Source organism: Aphelocoma coerulescens, chromosome 7 (assembly GCF_041296385.1).
Source record: "Aphelocoma coerulescens isolate FSJ_1873_10779 chromosome 7, UR_Acoe_1.0, whole genome shotgun sequence".
Classification (NCBI taxonomy): Eukaryota; Metazoa; Chordata; class Aves; order Passeriformes; family Corvidae; genus Aphelocoma; species Aphelocoma coerulescens.
The window spans coordinates 32149797-32172079 of NC_091021.1; the positions used below are offsets into that span (position 1 = coordinate 32149797).

At 38.1% G+C, this 22283-nt stretch overlaps 1 protein-coding gene across 1 annotated transcript in view; it reads right to left on the minus strand.

Moving 5' to 3' along the window:
* Positions 1-22283, minus strand: part of DPP10 (dipeptidyl peptidase like 10) — a 251064-nt gene that overhangs the window by 113091 nt on the left and 115690 nt on the right. Inside the window, exons 4-5 of the mRNA XM_069021194.1 lie at positions 18017-18111; positions 7678-7752 (exon numbers count right to left, since the gene is read on the minus strand). Of these exons, the coding sequence (XP_068877295.1) occupies positions 7678-7752; positions 18017-18111 (170 nt within the window). The remainder of the gene's footprint in view (positions 1-7677; positions 7753-18016; positions 18112-22283) is intronic.

A 22283-nucleotide genomic window follows, 5' to 3' on the forward strand; every position in this document is an offset into this window, starting at 1 on the left:
GACAGACAAACTCTTCACTAACAATGGACATTTCTGGGTCACTTCTGCACATTATCCATGCACAAGAGAGCAACAGGGGGATGTCATAATTTGGCATAGATTGGCAGTTTCCCAGCAGAAGGCAGAATTTATGGTATATAAAATAAATTGTCCATAGATTAGGGGAACTGCTGACTTAAATAGTGCAATATTGCCTGTTTCTATAGCATCAGCACAGTAGGATTCCAGCCCCCATGGATTATTATGTGATGTAGGAATAACAACCACAGGAAAATCAAGAGCTATGTTAAGACTGAGTTCCTAGGCTGTTGGATCTCAGAAACTCAGCTGGACATCACCTAAGTCCTCCTGAAATAACAGTATTCATACTTGATAGGAATGACAATACTATTGAAAAGAAATACTTTTTCTGTCAATAAACATTTTGTTTGAAAAGCTAAATGCCTTAGAGTCCATTTTTACTGAACAACAGCAAAGTACAATCTTCTTTTTCAATACTGGCTTTGAACAAGAACCCGAAACACAAATTATGAATTTTCAACTCTGACAACTTTGAAGAAGGGAAAAAAGCCATCTTCTACCTAAATTAGAATTATTTTGTTTAATTATAAACCTTGAGGTTGAGCAGCAATCCTGTAAGTATAAATGGAACAGAAAAACTCAGTAAGTTACTTGAAAAGCAGCAACACCTTGTCTCATGTGGTTTATTAGGAAGAGTGATCCACTTTTTTTAACTGCTACACTAGGCTGAACTTGCATATATGAATCAACACATCCCTTATGAAAAACAGCAAGTAGATGCATAAGGACTGGTATGTGACATGGCAGTTACCACATTAGATTTAAAGAAACCGTGGAAGCATCCAAACAGTACTCCAGTTTCCCATCTTTTTAGTTCAAATTTTTTTTAGAGGCAGAAATTGTGACAGTTCCAGCCCTGTCCTGTAGGCCATCACAGTAACACCCTGGCAGAGAGCAGCCTCAACATCCCATTACAAATATACCAATCATTTTTAAACAATATTGCAGATATATGCAGATCCTCCAGGTATAACTCTGCTACTTCTAGGAAGTGGTGAGGCAGTAACCTGTCTGATGAACTGAATGCAAGCACTTAAAGGACTGCAACTCAACAGGAGTGAAACATGGAGGCTGTTTATCAGACAAATACAAAGCAAACATCAGTGTCCATGATTCTAACCATAAAATACACTCTATTTTCCCCATCTTCCATTTATGGGGTCCGGTGGCTATTATGTTTTGCCACATAATTTAGATAAAATCCTGGCTAAAAGTTGGACACTGTGTTCACATGAATACTCACTCCTAGGGGATAATTCATGATAGTAGGAAGTGTCATAAAATTCATTTTGCCAGATTTTACTACAAAGAACATCATCTCCTCAGGCAAAGACCTTGGCTTTTTATATCTTTAAAATGCCTTACATATCTGTGGAGCTCTATAAAATAAAGTCAAATATATGAAAAAGAAGAGCAGTATGCCAAGACAACCTACAGACTCACTGTTATATTACCAGGCTCTGTCCATCTAAAACTTCAACTCGAACTAAATCAACAGCCTTTAAAACACAAAGATCTGAGCAGCCTAATTCCATGAATTGCTCAATATCTGACCTTTTAAGCACCCAGTCTTGTCACACCTAAGAGAGGAATAAAACATATCACGAAAACTATTTGCAAGAAATTAGTTCAGATTTTGGGGGTGGATCTTTGGTGGAGTTTTGATTTAGAGGCTCTTTGATTATGAAGGGCTGGCTTAAAAATTCCTTCTTTTTTTTTTTCTTGCTGCCCTAAAGCTGATAAAAACTGTTCCTTCGTGTTCTTGACAAGAGATAAAGATGAATGGGAAAGTCATGTCAGGATCAGACTTTTATTTACGATCTCCTAAGTTCAGGAGTGTGCACATGCATGATTTGCTTCTGGACTCATCTCAAAATGAACAAATGAGAGATGAAAGATTACCCTGAGGACCTGCAGAAATACACATGAAGAACAGGTTTATCTAAAGAGCCATGCATTTCTGGAGGAAAAAGGTGATAGCATGAATTTTGTATCAGATCTTTACTTCACAGAGAGCACTACCTAAAATATTGTTGGCCAGATCACTGCTGGTTTAAAAAGTCTTTTTTTATTTTTTGTATGAAATAATCTTGTTGAGAAAATGCTGTTTCCATGTGCCAGATGACAGATTTCATTTCATCTTCGTTATGTGTGTTTCCAGCCCTTGGCTGGTACTGCAGATAATGCTCCTCATAGTCAGACTTCCACAAGCACTGTATAAACCATCTTGAAAACACCTGCACACGTTAAAACCAGTGTCACGATTAGAAATACATAACATAAAGACATAATGCAAGGTAGTTTGTTTACCTTTTAAATTTTTCAGAACAAAAATCCACTAATTAATTTCACTGACCAAGAGGTTTACTGACAACTGAGCATTTAGTTTCCACCTGCTCGGAAGAAAGATAATTTTCTAATGAAGAACATATAATTTAAGACTTCAATGAGTTCTTCCCCTCATGGATTCTCCTAATTTGCAGGCAAACTCCTGAAGATCCTTTCAGTGCACTTGAGTAAGCCAGTATCAAAGTCAATCTCTAACAGCTTGATGAGAATGTCACTTGTTTGTCCTTCATTTACTGTAGACCATGGTCCCTGTCATTATCCTCTAAAAATAGATATCATAGCAGCAAAGTGATGACAGGCATCAGCACACAGCAGAAAGTAACTTGGAGGTTCTTTGCTTCAAATGTTATGTTGGACCTCTTGTCTTTAATACATTGAACTGAAAATATTCAGATACACTTTTGAATTATTTCTACTAGATGAGCGGCATTTTGATTTAAAATTATTTTTCTCCTTCCTTTCTGAAGAGGATTGGGTTATTCTTCAACCTGATCTTACCATAAAAAGTGTTAAAATCTATTTTTTTTAAGCTAAATATATTGTTTTATTAAAATTCTCTAGCTAAAAAAGATTACAGTTTGAAGTCCTAATTCAGGAGAAGATTTCCTTTTTTAGAGAGCATATAAATGCTCACGCTTCTAAACTAGAGTTGAACTTTAATCTGTTTTTAAGCACATTTCTGAACCAAGAGCTAAAAAAATTCACACATAATTAATCTTGTACTGAAAACACAAGATGATGCCTTATTAATAGAAAAGAGAATAAAGTAGGAAAAATTCCTGACGCTTGGCATTCAAAAGGGCTTTGAAAGCAGGGAAAAGGAAGAACAGTTTGTTTGTGGGAAGAAAAAAAACAATCATATGAGGAAAGAGAGGAAATGTTCTCATCTACTTCTTCACTTGCTCTTCTGTGGCACATTATGCTCCAGCAAGAGCACTGGGAGAACATGCCCATGATGAGTGAGCAAAAACACTTTATCTGGAATAAAGCTTATTTTCATTTCATGTGGAGTCCAGGGACAAGTTGCAAGGTATAACCCTGAGGGACACTAAAGTTCCCTAATGGTAAAAGAATTCCTAGGACCTCAATTCTCACTCTTCTGCAAATTCACTGCCCCATTCTTTACCATTAATGCAAGAACAGAGTGTCTGATTTCCATTTTCTTATCAAAACTATAAATCAGGTTTTGGTAGTTGTGAATTATACCACCAGAAGAGTGAGAAAAATTTCAAATGTAATTTTAACACAGTCCTTATTGAAAGCAACAGTGAAATAATCTTTCCTCTTGAAATCTCAACCAGCTTAGATACTCTGTCACCCAGAGTGTCACATTCTTTGCTCACACCTTGAAAGTCTTCAAAGGAAAATCAAAAAGATACAGCCCTGCAAAACTGTCCCCTCTCTGCATACAATAGGTACAATAGTTTCCCTGGTGCTGTGTTCCCACTGTCCCAGAAGAATGAGGATGGATCCAGCAAGGATGTCTGAGCTCATTTCCCAAATTAGTTTCTATTACTGATCTGCTGCCTTGCACAATGAGACCTTTTCAGCAACGCCAACCAAATTATGGGGAGTGAGAGGCAGAAAGACCATGTACACTGCAGCTGACCCATGGGACCTTGGGCAAAGTCAGAAACATCGGAGAACTGATGAAAAGCATTCCAGAAGCGTGAGGAACCACGGAGAAGGGCAGCAAAGAACACACAGAAAGTACCTCTACAATCACCACAGCCTTGTGCTCCAGCAGGAAACACCAGACAGCCCCTGGGCTTATGCCAGTACTACCAGCCTGTCCCGTGACCTGCTGGGAAGGAGATGGAGGGAGCCTGATGTCCAGAAATCAATGTACAACACCTCGAATTCCTCAGCAAAAAGATTTTCTTCCATAATATTTTCACAGAGCTAGACCAAACCAACTGCTATACCACAGGAAATGGTTTTCATCCTTGTATTGAGCATAATTTAAATGACCATTCAATTATTACTTTTGTATTCAAAGATGGCTTATTTTCATGCAGATTTATGTTTCGTTAGGCATAGAGGATATTCTTAATTGTGCTGAAATGACTGCAAATTTAATTAAAGTTTGCCATTCCAAGCATAAAATAGATTAAAGAAAATGCTGACAACAGTAAAATAAATATTCAACTATTTAATTTAACTCAACATTTATTTTTAATCCAAACATCAAAATAATCTTGTTTCTAATTACAATTTCATGACAAAATGTCTTGAAGGAGCATTTGTCTCTATTTCCCTCCAATCTGCTCAGCTGAAACACACTAGCTTATTTATAAAACTGTTGATTAATAAATCTGTTCCAGCTGTATTACTGTATGTTATGAAGAACACAGATTGATGTATGTAAACAACCATTATAATTCTAAAAACCCAAAGCCTTGAGACTCTACAAAAGCAGAAATCCCATCAAATACATTGCAGGACAATTATACACCTAAATTTTAGCAAAGAAGAAAAAAAAAGGGGAAAACATAGCTAGTAAGGTCCAGAGGTCTGTGGCAATTTATAGCAGATGGAGAGATCAACCTAATGTCTAATATAAATTATTTGTGGTTCCTTGAACTGGGTATTACTAGACTCAACTATGTAACACATGACAATAAGCAAATCCTCAGTTTCATAAAAAGTTACACTCAAAAGAGGTATGAAGAAAGAATCTGGCCTGATTCTACTGAAACTAACTGGAAACTCTCCAGTTAAGTTATGCTGCTTAGTATTGACTTTAATTCTATAGTTAATAAATTTAATAATTTATAGTTAATAGCCAGGGGAGAAAGTAAGGCAGACAAGAGGATTTCCTCTCATCCAGATGCAGTAAGTCTGGCTCTGGCTGAGAAAAAAAAATTCTGAGATCACAAAAATTGTGAACACTAACTTAACCCTTGATGTAATTCGGAAGCATTACTTATGAAGAAATATACAGGTTTTCCAAGGCATTGCATGCCTTTTCTCCATCAGATTTGGAGAAGACAAAAGTGCTTTTTCAGCCTAACAAATATCCCATGAGTCAGAAAACTTGGAGAAAAAAAAGACTCTCCCCAGTTATTCACAAGAATATTTTGGGCAGTTGCTGCATAAATTGCCCTACATGATTTTTGGTGCTTTTTGCTTCCACCTTAAGCATATTTCAGAGCTAAGGCATTACATACATCTGAGTGACAACACCCAGCTGTTATGAGTTTCAGGAGCACCACCACCACTTTTAGAAGACATGACAACCCCCAGTTTCTGGTTTGAAAGCCATGAGCTCAGCTGGAGCAGTTGAGAGTAAGCAACACAAGCCTCATCCAAAGCCACCCAGCACCACCACCACAAACTGCTTGCCAAACCCTGTTCATTTCTCATTTTAATTACTTCTTGTCAACACAGTTGAGCAAAGAAAACCTCCAGATGAAAAATGTAAGTGCTCCAAACCTTTTTTCCTCTATGTAACTTCACTGTGAAAGGATGGAAAAGTTTCTTTTTGCAACAAAACCAAGACTGAAATAGAGAAAGAGGCTTCTACTGTGAACTGATAGATCAGCATGCACTGAGAGCTCTTTGCATGCCAATGGACCATCTCTATCATGGGCCAGGGTGTTGCAGTGAGCCATGGCCAGCCGGATCAAGTGGACCAAAGGGTCCATTGGTTTGATGCTTCCACAGCCCAAAAGCCTCGAGCATTCAAAAGGCTGTGAAAAAGATATAAATCTGTCCCTTACCACTGGCTGCAGCCCTCCCCTCCCCTTATTTCTCATACTTGGTTGTCTTTCCAAAGAGGTCTATATATTAATTAGTTAATTGGCCTTTGTTACTCCTCCCTGCCTACCCCTTCTCCCATTTGCCACAATTCCTTCTCCCCACCTCAGTAACACCCCCTGGCTGATGTTCCATTGGTTACTGTGTGTTTTCCACATACTGTGGGGGTACAAGACCCCCTGCAAGCCACGTTTCTTCGGCTTTCTCCATGGATTTCTCTCTCCAATAAACCCTCTCCCCCCACAAAGAAGTCCCTCCACTTCTTTCCTGCCTCTCCAAGGGTGGGCAAGGTGACCCTGAGCAGGAGCTCTGCCTGCCCTCCTGCGCCACCATCGGTTTCCGTCCTCCCCGCTCAGAGCGGGCAGGAGATTGCCCGGTGCCAGGACAGAGTGCTAGCAGGACAGCACCAGGGATTCATCCCTGGTGTTAACACATTTTGATGTAATTAAGAGTGATGGATACTTTGATGCTTTCCTTATTTATCTGTATCAGCTATATATGGTGTTTCTACGAAAATCTTAAGGAAAGGGAAAAAAGCCCATCCAAAATCGACATTTCAATAGAACAAATGAGGAATTTAAGCCAGTAGGAGGGATTATTAAAATCTTTCACAATATAAGAAGCAATCAAGAAGGAAAGCAGCAAGGAGCAAGTATTTTTCAGACACAAATAAAACTGGAACCCTTCACCAAAAAGCAGTGAACTGAACAACAGCAGCTCTCTCCTATTGATATATGCATATTGTAGGGAAAGCTTGATCTGGAATCCACCAGAACTGGTAGATAAAAACCCTACTTGGACGTAATACCAAGTTAACAAATCACTTTATATCAACACCATTAGAACAAACAAAACAATCCAAACTTGTTCAAATAACCACTGAGTCCTATTTTCTTTTGAAAACTATTTTTTTTCTTTCCTGTCCGTGTTCCAAGATTTATTTTAGAAAACACTACATGGTATTATTGATCAAAACTCTTTTTGACAAAGTAATAGCCTACAAAATCTCTAAATACTGTAAGAAACAAAGAATACACTGCATTATACAAGCTTTCAGACTATCACACTTCAGACTCCTGAAGCCAGCAACAAAAATTCCATGACATGAATCAGCCTAGTTTTTTGAGGTTTTTTTTGTATAGTCCATAAATGACCAGTATAGCTGTTTAAAACAGAAGGAATATCAAAAGATAGGATTTCACATAAACAGGTGGTAACAGAGCAGATTAAGGGTTAGAAAACCTTTACTGCCAAAACCAGCATGGCACTTCAGAGGAGCCATGGCAATTTACCTACCTGAGAACCAGGCAATACTTCCATACACACCTAAATACAAACTTCTCCATCACAGAATCAGAAGGTTTTGGGAAGAGAAATCAAGTACAACAGTCATATTATATTATGTGGAATAGCAAATGGAACACACAAAACAACAAGGCTTTTGGAGTTTTGGTTTAGAGGCTCTTTGATTATGAAGGGCTGGCTTACCTGTTTAACATCATATGCAAGAAGAACAAATCTTAAGTCTGGTGAAACAGAGTATCTTGATGCTTTGAAGGTTACCTGAAATGAAGTAACAGTAAAAGTGAGTCTGCAATAGGAAATTAAGAAGATCCCTTTTCCCAAATGTTCCTACAGCTCATTTAAGAACTTCCCATTCATAAGACAGATTTGGTTTAGAAAACCGATGTAATTTTCACAAAAGAAGGCCTCAAATAATTCTCAGTCTAATTAGCTGGTATCAGTACAATGGCAACTGAAGAATCTGGTTGCAACCCTAAATACCAATTAAGAAGCTGATGAGTTTTTTTATCATCACTTCAAGCACTAAGCTCAAGGATAACAACTATAACCAATTCATTCACAGAGGATGAAGGAACACACTTTGGTTGGAGTGATTAAAAGGGAGATTCATCACTAGGTTAGCCTTAAAGATCACATGCAAGAAAAAAATAGGTGTGCACTATGTCTCTACTGCTTTCCTTCTAATGCCACAAACATTTTTCAAAACAACTTGAACTAAAGCAAAAGTCATTATTAAAATAAAGAAAATTCTTAGCAGAGAGCAAAGTGAAACATGAGGTAGCATTATAAAACTAATAATGCTTTACATCCACCCAAGACTACATGACACCCAATTGAATTCAAGATTGTAATTTCATCAAGGGGTAATGTTGATGTCAGAAATAATTTAATGAACTAATGCATGAGAAAGATAAGAATGTGCTTTAAAGGGCACTGAAGGAAATAATTTAAAATTAATCTCAAGACATCTATTTCCAGAAAGAAAGGAAAAGGAAGAAGTGAAAAATCCAGATAAGAATAGAAAAAGTAGGACAGAAAAAAAAAAAAAAAAAACAGAACCACAAAGCCATAAGATGAAAACAAATAAAAAAATAGCTAAGTAGAACAAGATCTATCCACTATTTTATTTCTTAAGCATCTTGTTCTGTTTAGCCTAATCCCACTGCTAAACTAATGAACTCAACAGGAGTTTAAAAAGCACACAAGCAGGAAATCACAAACTATTACATTCAGAGTAGCTAAGGAGTTATACCTGGGGAAAAAAAAAGCTTCCAATAAACTGGAAAGATGCTATATTTTGATATACAGATTAAACTCAGGTTCCTAGGTAATATAGTTAGAATCAAGGTATCCAAAAGAATTAAAGGGAAAAGTATTTTTGAAGATAAACTGTATTAGTTTGATTCAGCAGCATGACAGAATCAAAAGTCAGAAGATAAATCTGCAGTCTTGAGAAGGGGAACGAAAAAAAAAAAGCAACACACCTTAAACCATCCTTCTGTATCTACAAAGCATCCAGAATAGATTCCTACTGTGCCCAAACTTGCTTTTATGAGTTAATCATCTTTAAGCAGAGACTCTGTTAACATTAACCTATGAGTAACATTCCCTGTTCTTGGCACTTTGCTGAAAATATTTTCAGATGTGAAATTTGTCTTTTTTGTAGCAGTTTATTAATTACTGCTCCACCACCTCAGCGTCCAGCACTAGATAACCCAGGCAGCTTTCCAAATTCGTTCCCTAGGAGTGTAGCTCCTACCATCTCACACATTCAGTAAGAATCTCCAGTCCCTCATTATGCCACCACACAAGTAATGAGGCTCTTCCTGCAAACACCTGAGCTGCTCAGCTGCAAGCTATTGGCAGTTCCAGCCAACCCCAGCAAGAACTACTTGCATATTCCATATCCAAGTACAGAGTGTTGTGGATTTGGGATTTAAAGTCTTTTGAATCCCACTGACCTTGTTCATTCAGCTTGCACTCACCTGCAAAATTTTGTTTGCCTCCAAAATGCCTCAGACACGTGGTGTACATTCGATGATAAAAAAACTATATGGTAATGGATTGGTGCAAAATAGTTTTCTTTTTGTTAGTATAACAGCATAATTCTTGGTAAAAGGAGTATAAAGCTGTTTCATACTTTTTAATGTTTCACTTCAGAAATAAGAAACTTAAAATTAGACCAGCAGAAATCATGTCTCATTGCCAAAGCTGATAGCAATGCTGATTTCTTTAAATTATCATAAGAACATAATTAGCCCATTTATTTAAGTTGAATTTACAATCAAGCCTTTAATGAAATAGCTGTTTAATTCCAGTAGAATTGCAAAGAAATTTAAGTTGACTTAAAGTGATTAAAATTTCCTTAAAATTCTGGGTTTGGAGGGCTTTTTTGGTAAAGACAAGCACAATTCTGACAATTAATTCAGAAACTGCCTACTTATATGCACAGAAGAAACCCTTATACATTAAGAACAGGAAATGAAAACAGTCACCTGACTCATTCCTCCTGCCTAACATGGCAAGTAAACTCACGATCTGTGAGCCACTACAACAAAAGACAGAATTCTTTTTTTCCCCCCACAACCATGTCTAAGGGATTTCACCAGCCAACAGATGCCTGACTCCATGGCTGAGGAGATTAGATCAGCTGGTGAAGGGCTTAAAAGAAAGTTTCAGTCCCTGCTGTAGGAGGTGAGATGTATGCCACACAAACTCCTGGGAGATTATCATTCTACAGGGACTAGATATATTTATTCATTAAAAAGAAGCTTGTGAAGACTCTGACCCCAAGGGTTTGTTCTCTTCCCAGGAGAACACATTTTTGAGTTTAAAAGAAAGTGTTGGGGAAATACCATATTGGAAGTACACTGGGAATTAGACGCCCTCAGGTGTGTTGTTATCCAAAATCTGGAGGGTGGTTGTTCCACGGGCCTGCATATCCACAATTTCTCAAGCTTCTTGCTTTGTCAGGAGCTATTTAGCCTTCATTCAGGAAGACAGACCTAAATGCTGCCCCATGTGATTATACCCCTATGGTTTTGTTGTGCTTGGTCTCTAAGAAATGTAACTTTGGACAAACAAGCTCTGAAATTGGGAGAAATAGAGCTGCCTAATTAGGCATGGTCCAGGGACGTAGAAGCAGGGCTGGTTTCCCTCTGCATCACTGCACAGTATTAGCTAGGGAGGGACTGGGGTAATTCAACACTGTGCACTCCATGCACACCCTAATCCCCTTGAAAACTCAAAAGAGGCAAGGCAGAACACAAGGAAAAAGGGAAGGGAATTTCCTTGTTCCCCTCTACCCAGCCCCATCAAGAGTTGAAATCCCTATGAAAACCATCAGCTCCCTGCAACCAGAAAACACCTGGACTGGGGAAATTGCTGTAATCCTTAAATTGGTTACAGTCCACACTCCTGCATAATTCTGAGACAAAATAAATGTGGGGGTTTTTAACACCTGCACACTGTCCTCCCTGCCATCCTATTTTCCTATATTGCTGCATTTGACATCATTTCACTTTTTCAGACATAAATGATCCTATACCTGATCTTTCATTCCTCACTTGACCAAAACCCCCACTGACAGTAAAATTAGGTCTAACCATATGAAACATTGTATTTCTAAGTTTCTTTGAAATACTTCACGTGATAAGAGTTTTAATTCTTCTCCTGACAGTGATGCATGATGTGATGACCCCAATGGTCTCACTGCCACCACATATTGCAGCAGCAAAAGCCAAATCCAGGCAAAAGGAAAAAGAGAATTTGAACAGGCTTTTGTCCTCCAGCTTTCCAGCTTCCTTCTCTCATCCACCTTTCAAGAATTGCTAAAATATAGTTTTGCATGGAAAGAAAAACTGAATTTTTTTCCACCTTTCCATATGGGTGCTTAAAATGGAACACAGTATTCCAGTGAACAATATCTCCTCAAGTTTGATTTCCAATGCTAATATTTCTTTCTTTTTCACTTTGCATGTTATGTGTGTTTTCCTGTTAACAGAAATACTGGTTATGATTGTGTTTAAGAGAAATTTCAGGCTTGGTTTAGGCTCTGCATCCACAGCAAGGGTCCCTAGTATCAGCTTTTTTTATTTCTCCTGTTTTCTTAAACCCTAGGTCTGAGCTACTGATGTACTGGCTACTCCCTTCATCCTTCACATACTATAAAATGTTGGGTTTACTGATTTTGTTGATTTTAACTACTGTGACATTTAAATCAGTGCCTTATTAATAATCTCTCAAAACCATGGTATACAGCAGACAGATGAAGTTATCTGTAATGCAGTCCAGCCAAGTTGTAAAAGTGTATTTGTAACATGGATACCTTACAGTATTCTTCTGCCATAGTTTCAGCTAGATGGTTTTAAGAGAAATAATATATCACAGTGAGAACTGATTTTGAAGAAATGGTCACTGTTGTGGAGTTTACTTATTTGTTGGGTTTGGGTTTTCCTTTAGTTTTGCCCCTCCTGCTGTTTCAGTTTCTTGTGCTTTCTATTTTCCCCAGAAACTTTCATTTTCCAAACTCCTTTTATTCTCCTTCTACAGTTTTTGTTTAGTGCTTCCTTAATGCACATTTAGGCTTTAATTTTTTTAAAAATTATTATTATTCATCCAGAATGAAATATTTTAAGACTTTCAGGAATGTTACTTTAGAGTTTGGTGGCAACACTACTACCTAGGAAATTATACATCTATTGCCCACCTACACCTGTATCAGAAGTTTAACTTAATGGTGTAGCAGAGTCTCAGTGGATGGGAGCTCATCAGCATTTAGAGGTATCCAGCCCAACTTCTCAGACAGCCACTGGCCAAATGGCAGTGCAGAAAAGGAGTCAGGTTTCGTGGAATAAAAGGAGCTGCAAGAGGAGAAGGCAGCTGGCATGTCACAGTTCCCTTGGGAGGCACCAGCAATCCAGGGAACAATGGGATTCTCCTTCACTGCCACTGCTGTGACTGAAAGGAGAAGATGGACCATGAGAGAGCAGCAGAGACTGGAGCCCAGCAGAAGACCAAGGCTTGTAGCAGTGGGAAGAGGGAACCTCTGAGGAAGACAGGTTGTAATTAGAAAAATGTGCTATAATTGGAATGATAAAAAATTTGGGTTTCCAAGGTTACATTTCTTAATGTGGTACTTCTTGTGTCACCTGAGCATTTAATCTAGACCCAAAAATGCCAAGTGTTGGAACTGTTAACCCTCAGGTTTCCTGTCCAGTTTAAAAGACAAACGTGCCATAGAACATGATCTCAGCTGACCTCTATGCTATGAATGGGTGGCTCTCAAAAACATGAACCAAATTCCCCATACTCACCTGAAACTGTAGGACATAAAAAATAGACATGAACTGACCATGAGCCTCACAGTAACCTCTAACCAGTCAATCATGGAGGTTTTTCCCCTCACATTTCCCATTAACATTGATATAGTTAACTCTTAACTATATCAAGGAACAGTCTCACCAGGAATATTATTTAGAGAAATCCCACATCGAGCTACCATAACCTGACAGTTTTGCATTTTGTATGTTGAAGCCTCCTTCACTTGGACAAAAAACAATGGCCACCACCAAATCACAGTGACTGCAAACCCTTCCATTTGTCAGGCTTTCCCACCTCGATGCACAGAGGTGCACTGCAACAATAAACCCTTCCTCATAAAAACCCCTCTACTGAAAAGGGTCTGCTGAGAGGGTTATTGGATGCTTAGAGGAGCATGGGAGAGTAGAGAGAATGCTACAATATTCATAATCCCCTATTTACAACATGTGTGGGTCATTAAAATGTCCAGTGTTGCAACAACTATTAATATTTATGTAGTTATATAATGTTATTTAATATATTTACTATTATTCACCCTTTCATTAATCTCTTATGCAAGGTTCTTAAAAAATAAGCGTGTAAACTACTCTTGCAATTAAATCTACATTAATCAACAAAGTAACTATAATTGCACTATGATGCTGCACTGAGCTTCCTATCAAAAGAGGAAGGGGGTGTGGTGGTGGAGAGCACAAAACAAAACAAAAAAGTATCAAAAGGAAGAGAACAAGCAGAGCTGTTTATGAACGTTCTGTAAAACACCACAAAAGAGTCCCTGCCAAAAGCTCTGCTCAGACTGAAGCTCTCATTCTCTGCTTTTGGCTGCAAGGCCTCCACAGGGCTTTCACAGCTGGGCTGCCACAGCCTGACCCTGATCCCTGAGCCAAGGCTGCTCTGTCACCCTTCTGACACCAACAGCAGGCAGCAAGGTCCTTCCCTCTCCATCTTTGTATAAAAGATGGTCCACAGTAACACAACAGCACAACAGGCTCCAGGATCTACTCCTGACAAGCCTCTGGAAACAGGTCTGAAACTCAGCAATAATTGTTTGCTGTCCCTCATGATGCAGTAGTTTCCCTTTGAGCTTGTAAAGAGTTGTGGAAAGGCACAGAAATCAAGTCAGGCATTGCTGGGTGTTAGAAGAGTCCAAAGTGTACAGCTGGGGGAAGCTGTAATAAATACAGGACCCTCTTCTAGAGCTCACAAACTGAAAACAATTCCACTTGTATTGCCTGGTGTGGAAAACAAATCAACAGATTCAAAATACATCCCATCATCCACACTCGGAAGACTGAAGGAGTCACAGTAGACTTATTTCTGACAGAGGATCCTGAGTGTTTGGTATCTGAATGGTATCTGAATACATGCACCACAAGAGCAGTGGAACTGAGGGCTAACAAAAGCCTTATCAGTTTCATAATTATTGCAACTTTTTTAAGAGGGAGAAATGAAGACAAAATTTGTGCAGGCTTCTTTCAGAGAATTCAACACATTTGGAAGGTTCCATACCAGAACACACAGTCCCTACACACATTTTCTATCCTCTCTGTGCTTGCTTTTTCCATTTTGTTTTGTGTTTAAGGGTTAAACTGAGCTAGAATAAGGAACCAGATGACAACTGTCCCTGAGCTAAAGAATCCATGTGCTCCTCCACGCTCTCTCCTCTCCAGCTTGTGGCTGGGCTATGTGTGAACTGCTAACCTGCTCTTACTGACCTTATGGAACAGCTGATGGCAAAAGCATTAAACAAAATGCTTGTTAAACACTGAAATTTCTTAGCTAAATGTGGCATTATGCCACTGATTTTGGAACTGGAATGTGTCACAAAGTACTGTTAAATGATGAAAAACTGGTAGGCTCATCACTTAGGATCACGGTGATAGGCAGCCCAGATAGATGATAGAGAACATATTGTAATCACGTATTGAGGCAGCATCTCAAACACCAGGATGCCACACAGTGATTAATGTCCAGGGCTTTTTCTGGCTCTTCTTAATAGGAGACTTGCCCAGGCTCCAGCTGTGAACATTTATCTGCTGCTGGCTAAGGATATTAACTGTTTATTAGACAGCTGAAACAGGAGGCACTACATGGACACAGTCAGAGAACAAATGTGTATTAGAAAGCATCCTTAAATAATAACATCCAGAGATGTTAAAAGATATTCTTTATGCTTTGCAAGCTACCCTTTTCACTTATGTCACTGTATTTGTTACCTATAATATTGCTTTGCTGATAGTTTAATTATAAAAAGGCCAGATTGCTTTACTAATTGTTTACAGAAAAGGACTTCGTTCCAGAAGGACAAATGAAGTGCAAGAATTTCTTCTACTTCTAAATAAAACCTGATTATACTGGAAAAAAAAAATACTTCAATTCAGGAACTTGAGACAGGTACTTCCCCCATGTAAGAGAAGTGGGCATTCTAGAAGGACAAAACACTAGCCTCTCCTTCCAGGTGAATGGCTATTATTAAGGGCACTTTTAAAGGTTAGGGGATTTTGTTATGTTTCTCTATATAACATAGGGTTTTTTTAAAAAAACCTGCAGCCTGTTTTTTTGATGATACACCTACTCAGTGAGCACAGCAGATCCTCATTAGGGATATGACTTTTACACAATAAGCAACACAAAGAAGGATAAAAGATGTGTACTTTGCAGGAGGGTGGCTGTCTCTAGGACACAAAAGAAGAGCCAGTGATCTGTGCCCAGTGGAAGACTGCTTCAGGGGTTGAGAAATGAGAGAAAAAAAAGAAAATCTCCTCTGAGCTGGTGATTCAAACACAGCCCAATCAGGGGTGACAAAGAGTCATTACCTTGCCCTTGCCTCTGCACAAGGAGTTTATCATGGCAGTTCAATTTTCCATGGACAATTATCAACATTACTGAGAAAACCCAGCCATTTCTGTGGCTGCTTGAGCAGAGGTAAACAGGAGAGCAAATGCAGACTGAAATCAGACTTAATAATCCCATTCAAAGGTGACTCTTCCATGATTAAAACCCTTTGATAGGGAAGAATGAAGGAACTTGCATTGCCACTGCCTATGCTGGATCTCTGCTGTATTTTTTATTAATCCAAGACATCTCTGCAGAGTCATTAAACCACTACCATTCTAATTATGCACCAATGATTAAGCAGATGTGACACTGAGCAAGGAAAATGTTTGATTAATGATCCAGGTGTCTAACTTTAGAAGATTACATTTAGCAGTGCAAATTTGGGGACAGTCAAGCTCAGAAGAACAGGACAGCTTTTGATTTCAGCCTGCCTCAGTCATGTTATTCTGTTAGGATTGTTGGCCACCGTGTTGACAGACAACTCAGCACAGAACATTTCCCACTGTTCCCTTCCAAACATACACCAACAAACTTGCTGAGCCTTCTGCTCTGTTTCCAGCTTTTTATATCACTTTCTCCATATGAATAATAATTGCTGGGATTGACTTCAAGTATAATACTCTACCCTTTTCACTGTGTAAAGAGAGGAGCTCTGCAGGAAAAAATATACTTTGGTTTTTATTTTCCTCTGTTCCGCCCATAATTGCTAAACGGTTACTTGAATATTATCTATTTTGCAGCAGTTTCCCACATTTCTAATGAGTAGTAGCTATCTAGAGCCTAGAGCTCACTAGGTTTGTGTGAACTGAGAATAAACCAGTTCCATAAAAAGCCCAGAGAAGAACAACTGGCAGTGTGAAGCAGCCTGTCTGTCCCATTCCATCGTCACTTGGCAAGGCTGGTGTGAAGAATGGCCTGAATAGCCTCTCATGCTGGCATTACACTCCACAGCACAAGCCAACCACTTCCAGCCAAAAGTGTATGAATTCATCTGTGAGGAGACTCAAGTCTTGTCATTGAAGTCATGTTTTACAGCCAGGGATGCCCAAGCAGCTGCTTGTGTTCAGGTTATGCACTAAAGGCACCACGTTGGCCTGACACAGCTGATGCTCTAACTGGCCAGGCAAGTGCTCACACCCACTTGAATAGAAGGGTAACAGGGAAAGTGCTTCTGAATATGTTAGGGTTTGTTCTTTACAGAAATTCACCTTTCCACCCACTTTTAATTGTGTCTGACAGCCTTTTCTGGGCTAAGAGGTACCCTGAGGCACATCCCAGCATAGGGAAGGGTGCAGCTCACAGAAAGGAAGCCACACACACACCCATTAAAATAAAATTCCTCCATGCTCCTCCATCTTTACACTGACAGAGGAAATCAGCATCAAGTTCTTTCTCCTGAACTTCTGCTCTCCTCTTTCTTGTTTGAGGAGTTAGAAGGAAAGGTCACCTGAGGTTTTATGCTTTGAAAAGAGGAATCTCTATCAGCAAAGGCCAGGAACAGACCAGGAGTAAAATCAGCCTTTGCCAAAGACTGCTGATGAAAATGAGTCATCCTTTTGAGTCTGCAGGTGTAAAAGATTTTATTAAATTAAAAGTACAGGGATTAACAGTAACAGCCAGTGGTCTGCATGGAGTATTTATGAGGAAAGACTGACAAGCCACACGATTATGCTGCAAAAGCCTGATAAATGAGAATTACAGGGTAGAAAGTAAGTGGTATCCCTGAGAATAACAGTGCCAAGCAAAGCAAAAGAAAATGCAGACTAAAGTATTAAAGTACTTCTTAGCAATTACTGCTAGTCAGAAACCATTCATGTACATAGCCTTTACTGGTCAAGAGGAATAATCCCCAATCATCTAGTCTGCCATTAAAGCACGGAGAAGCAACTAAACCAGAGATTAACATGACTAGGAAATACATTTTTCTTTGCATATTTAATTCCCTTAAGGAAAATATTCCCATGAATTTTGAACATTTTCCCATTTTTCTAATAGTGACAAACTCTCAACATTTAAGTATCATTCCCACCTTCTATGAAATATTTTTTTCTAATAGACATCAGGTAGATTCCCCAGCACATATGCCAAGCATGATCCTTCAGATGCTCTGAACAAAGCACAACCAACAGCAAATTCTCCAACATCTTGGTTATTTACATGTAGGTTGAATAAAACAATGAATAACTTCATTCAGAAATCATTCACTGAGGAATGGATTATATTTTTCATTTATATGAGACCTAGTCTAGATTATGAACATATCTCCTCTAACTTTTATATATTGTACTCCCTCCCCCCTGTTACGGGAAAAAATCTTAGCAGACTTCCACTGAGAAAGAAGCAGATAATCTCTATTACTTACAAAAGTTGTATTTTCCAATAATAATGTAGTTGTATTTGTTTCTACATTCAGTTCAACAACATGTCCATTCCTGGTTTTATACACCACTGCTGTATCTGCAATGACAAAGAAATAAGCAGTCAGCAAACGCACTGAGAATTTAATACATCTGTAGAGAAAACCAGCATGTTAAATTAATTAGAGTATCCTTATTACAACACTCAAACAAGACAGAAGTTTTGTTCATTTGCCTCATGAGCTTCAAAATTACTCGTTTATACCCTACAGCATGCTCACCTCATTCAATACAAATATATTTTGGCCATAAACCAAAGTAAAGTTCTGCAAAAAGAAAAGCTGTTGCTGGATATCATATCCACATGTCTCCCTAGAAGGGATTCCAACAAATCTTCTGTACTGGTCTGTATTTCTGGTGACTGGATGGACAACGTTATGACTATTTATTCTGTGGGATCCATATTCTGTGGGATTCATGCTGGGCCACAAAATACCAAATTTTTGTGTGAGGTGAATGTTAGCAAAGGTGGGCTAAAGCTAAGTATGTCCACTTGCAAAACATTTAGAACACTGTGAGATGCACTGTTGCAACTTTTTCCTTCTTCCACTCATGTTACTTATAATTTCTTGTGAGAAAAATAATCTAACACCTCAAGAGAAAAAAACAACTGAAATTAATTCTGATTTCCATGAAAAATACTTTGTATCTGCTTGTATCAAAACCTGCAAAATTACCAAGAAATACACGACTACATCAGCCTTGACTTAAAAAAAAAGTTCCAGATTTCCTAGTATTTGTAGCAAGACTGAATAGATTGAGTGCTGATTCTTTCAGATTATTTAAAACCCATGTAAGAGATTTATACTTAATGAAATGAAACTATTTTATTATAACAATTTAAATAGAATAAGAAAAGTTCTAATTAAGCTTAAAGGAAACCTAAAAGAACCTTCCTAATCTTCAGTAATGTCTGAGAAATTCATTACAGATCCCTGAATTTTATGAAGTGGGAAGTAAACACAACTGGAGAAAAAGGTCATGCTATCATAAAAAAAAGTCTTCACTTATTCAGAAAGATGTAGCTCTATTTTAATTGACTCCACAGGAACTCGAGATATACAGCACTAGGGAATGTCCTCTAGTATGTTCTCTAAAATTAATGAAGCCTCATTTGAAGAGCTTACTAAGCTATTTTAGGACTGGCTGGGAAGTGGGGTGGGATTGATGGAGTTTAGGACAGTATTATTAGAGCTGCTGTTTAGGAAGGCAAATTAGACTGTGAACAGTGGAATTAACAGCAGCTTCTTTTAAAGAGAAAATATTTCAAATATTCATTTTGTACAGAAAGGAACAGCACTTTGTAGACAGTTATTTGGTTTCAGGTTACTAATTACAGAACATGATCGGTTCTGTAGCTTCCTTTAGGCTATTTTGCATGTATTCTTTTAGGAACCCCAGCACTCAAAATCTCCAGTGGCACTGGATCATGTTGCTAAGTATTATAGAAAAAATAAAGTTGTCTGGCTAAAGAGTTGTCCCTAGTTATGACTGAACCAAAATGTGAGAAATGGCATAAATAACCCGGAGATTCTGAACAGCAGTGCTCCAAACCACGCATTTTGGCTCCATGGGTGACACTAAATGTGCTGCCCAAATCCAAAGGAGTACAGAATGTTACTCCTCATTTATCTACTCTACCTGTCACTTGCCAACAGGATTTAGAGCATTGTGCCTCATTAACTAATCCTACCAAAACCAATTCACACAAATAATGAACTTCCCTTAAAATTCCTAAGAGGACCATGAATAAAATACACAGTCCTAGGGCTCTTCTTGCAAGTCCTACACACGGTGTGAAACAACATTTGGAATAGCAAAACTGTGAGAGACATAAAATGAAAGCCTTTGTTCTAAAGTTAGAAGAAAATTTGTTCAGTCAATCAGAAACTGAGAAAGAAAACTGAGTCAGACCTCTTGAAAAGTCAGGCTTTACAGGACAGGAATTACACCTCTCTCTGAGCTTGGATTCAGCAGTTAACTCCTGAAGTGCATAAATCAAATGAACGCTTGCAAAATGTATGGAGTTCACAGGCAAAAGATTGTATCAGAATACCATGCAAACACTGAGCATAACAGTCTTCAAAAGTAATCATAGCAATTAATATGGAGGTCCCATTCCAATCAGTATCTTGTCAATATCTGTTAATGTGATAGCTGATGGTCATACCACATGATGATGATTTTCTTCACTGATAGCTCAAATACAAATACGAGTCATAAACACACAATTTTTTTTGAGATTTTGGTTACCTAGAGTCAGAAATTCTACAAAGGAAAACAATACCTAGTCCTTAGCATCATCCATTTGCACAGTGGAAGGATTTGTTTTGTTTATTATCTTGGTGCCTTCACCACAAAGAGGTTCAGGGACCTCTGACACTTCACAAAGCCATTCAGAGAAGTAGAGTTCTTACTTCAAAGAAATTCTCATTTAATTTGAAACAAAGAGTAGTATCATGTGAAAAGCTCTCAGTGAGGCACAAATTGCAGCACTGAAGAGCCACATTATTGACCTGAGTACATCACTAGAATAAAAACCATTCTGTCTTAAGAAACAGAACATGAGGAAGCCTCTGGAAAGAAGATGTGTTATCAAGTTACCAGCCCTGGATGATGCAGACAAAAACAGTCTTAAAAACAACTTATTGAAAATTTCCTACTTATAATAGTTCTCAAATTTCTGAAAAGTCTGGAAAATCCAGAGCATTGAATAACTGATTAGTTTATTATGTTTTACTGAAACGTGAAGACAGACAACCAAGGGGCTGTACATAAGTTATCCTGACATCAGTCCCAAATGAAATAATGGCACGATAAATCCAGGATTTTTCCCACAAAAATAGTGGCTGGCAATATAAGTAATACCTGATAGCACTTCACAGAACATAGATCTTGCTAAACAAATTTGAGAGTGTTATATTTGATACAGGCAACCCTGCTGAAACTGTGTATTGGGTTTTCTTGCAAGGTATTTGGTTTATTTTATGACATCCAAATCTTACATTAGACATAATTAATGGGAAACACATTAGGAGGATTAAAAACAGTATCACTAAAAAAATAAAGAGGTAGACAGGGTTATTATACTCAATTATCTTCAGGAAGAATTGATTCCATCTTGATTTTGACCTTATTTCTAAGGCTGACTGAGAAGGAGGCTGCCTAATGGACACACACCTCTGCAGGACAGCTTGATGCTCAACAGGTTCTCTACAACTTATTTGGCTTTCACAAAGAATGCAACATTAAATTAAATATTGCACGAAAACTAACTCCAAACTAATATTCTTTTGGGATTGTCACAGTGTAATAAATTCAACTTAGTCAACAAAATCCTCTTACAGAATTGTCTTAGCTGCAGAATCAACAGCAATTTATTTTATCATTGTGAGGCTAAATGTCCAAATTCTTATGCTATTGTATGTTTTTAAAAGTGAATATTTTCATCATTTGCTCTATCTCTAGGCAAAGAACATGGAATATATGTTCTGCTGAAGTGATTAATCCATACATTTTAAATCACAGTTTAGATGTATCTATGAATGTTATAAATATAGCCCACAGTGACAACTATTACATAAATACAGCATCATGATAATCTCAAGAGTTTTTTAAAATAAAGGCAGTATTTGTTATAAATAGCTTCACTAAGACTATTTTTCCTGGTTTAGGTTCAACACTGGTAAGGGTTTTAAGATTAGGGTATGAGTTGGCAGGAAATGCAACTCAGTGCTGTGCCTGGCATAATATAAATTGTTCCAGGGAATGTCAAAGTACAGGCAAACTATCATAAAATGAAGAGAAATCAATGCAAAACTTTTCATACTTGACAAGCAGCTTGGCCCCCATCAATTTTGCAATGATTTCTTTACCTCCATTTATTGAATTTACCCCTATTTATTGAATTGACAACATATTACTGTGTCCTAAATGCTACAGAATTCCTTTGTAGCCCTCACAGCTACACATGGCATCATATATTTTCACATGGACCAAAAAAATACAGGCCCTTGCAAATTCTGATGAAAAATCCTGTACTGCTTAGGGGGGAAATGGACTAACTTCCATCCTTAAATACATCACCACCACTGCAAATCAATCCCTAAATTGTTCTGGTGCAAGGATTTGGCCCAGGGTCTGTATGGCCTTTAATGATTTCGGTTTCTGACAGCAGGACACTGAAGGGTGGTGGTTCATTTGAAGAATATA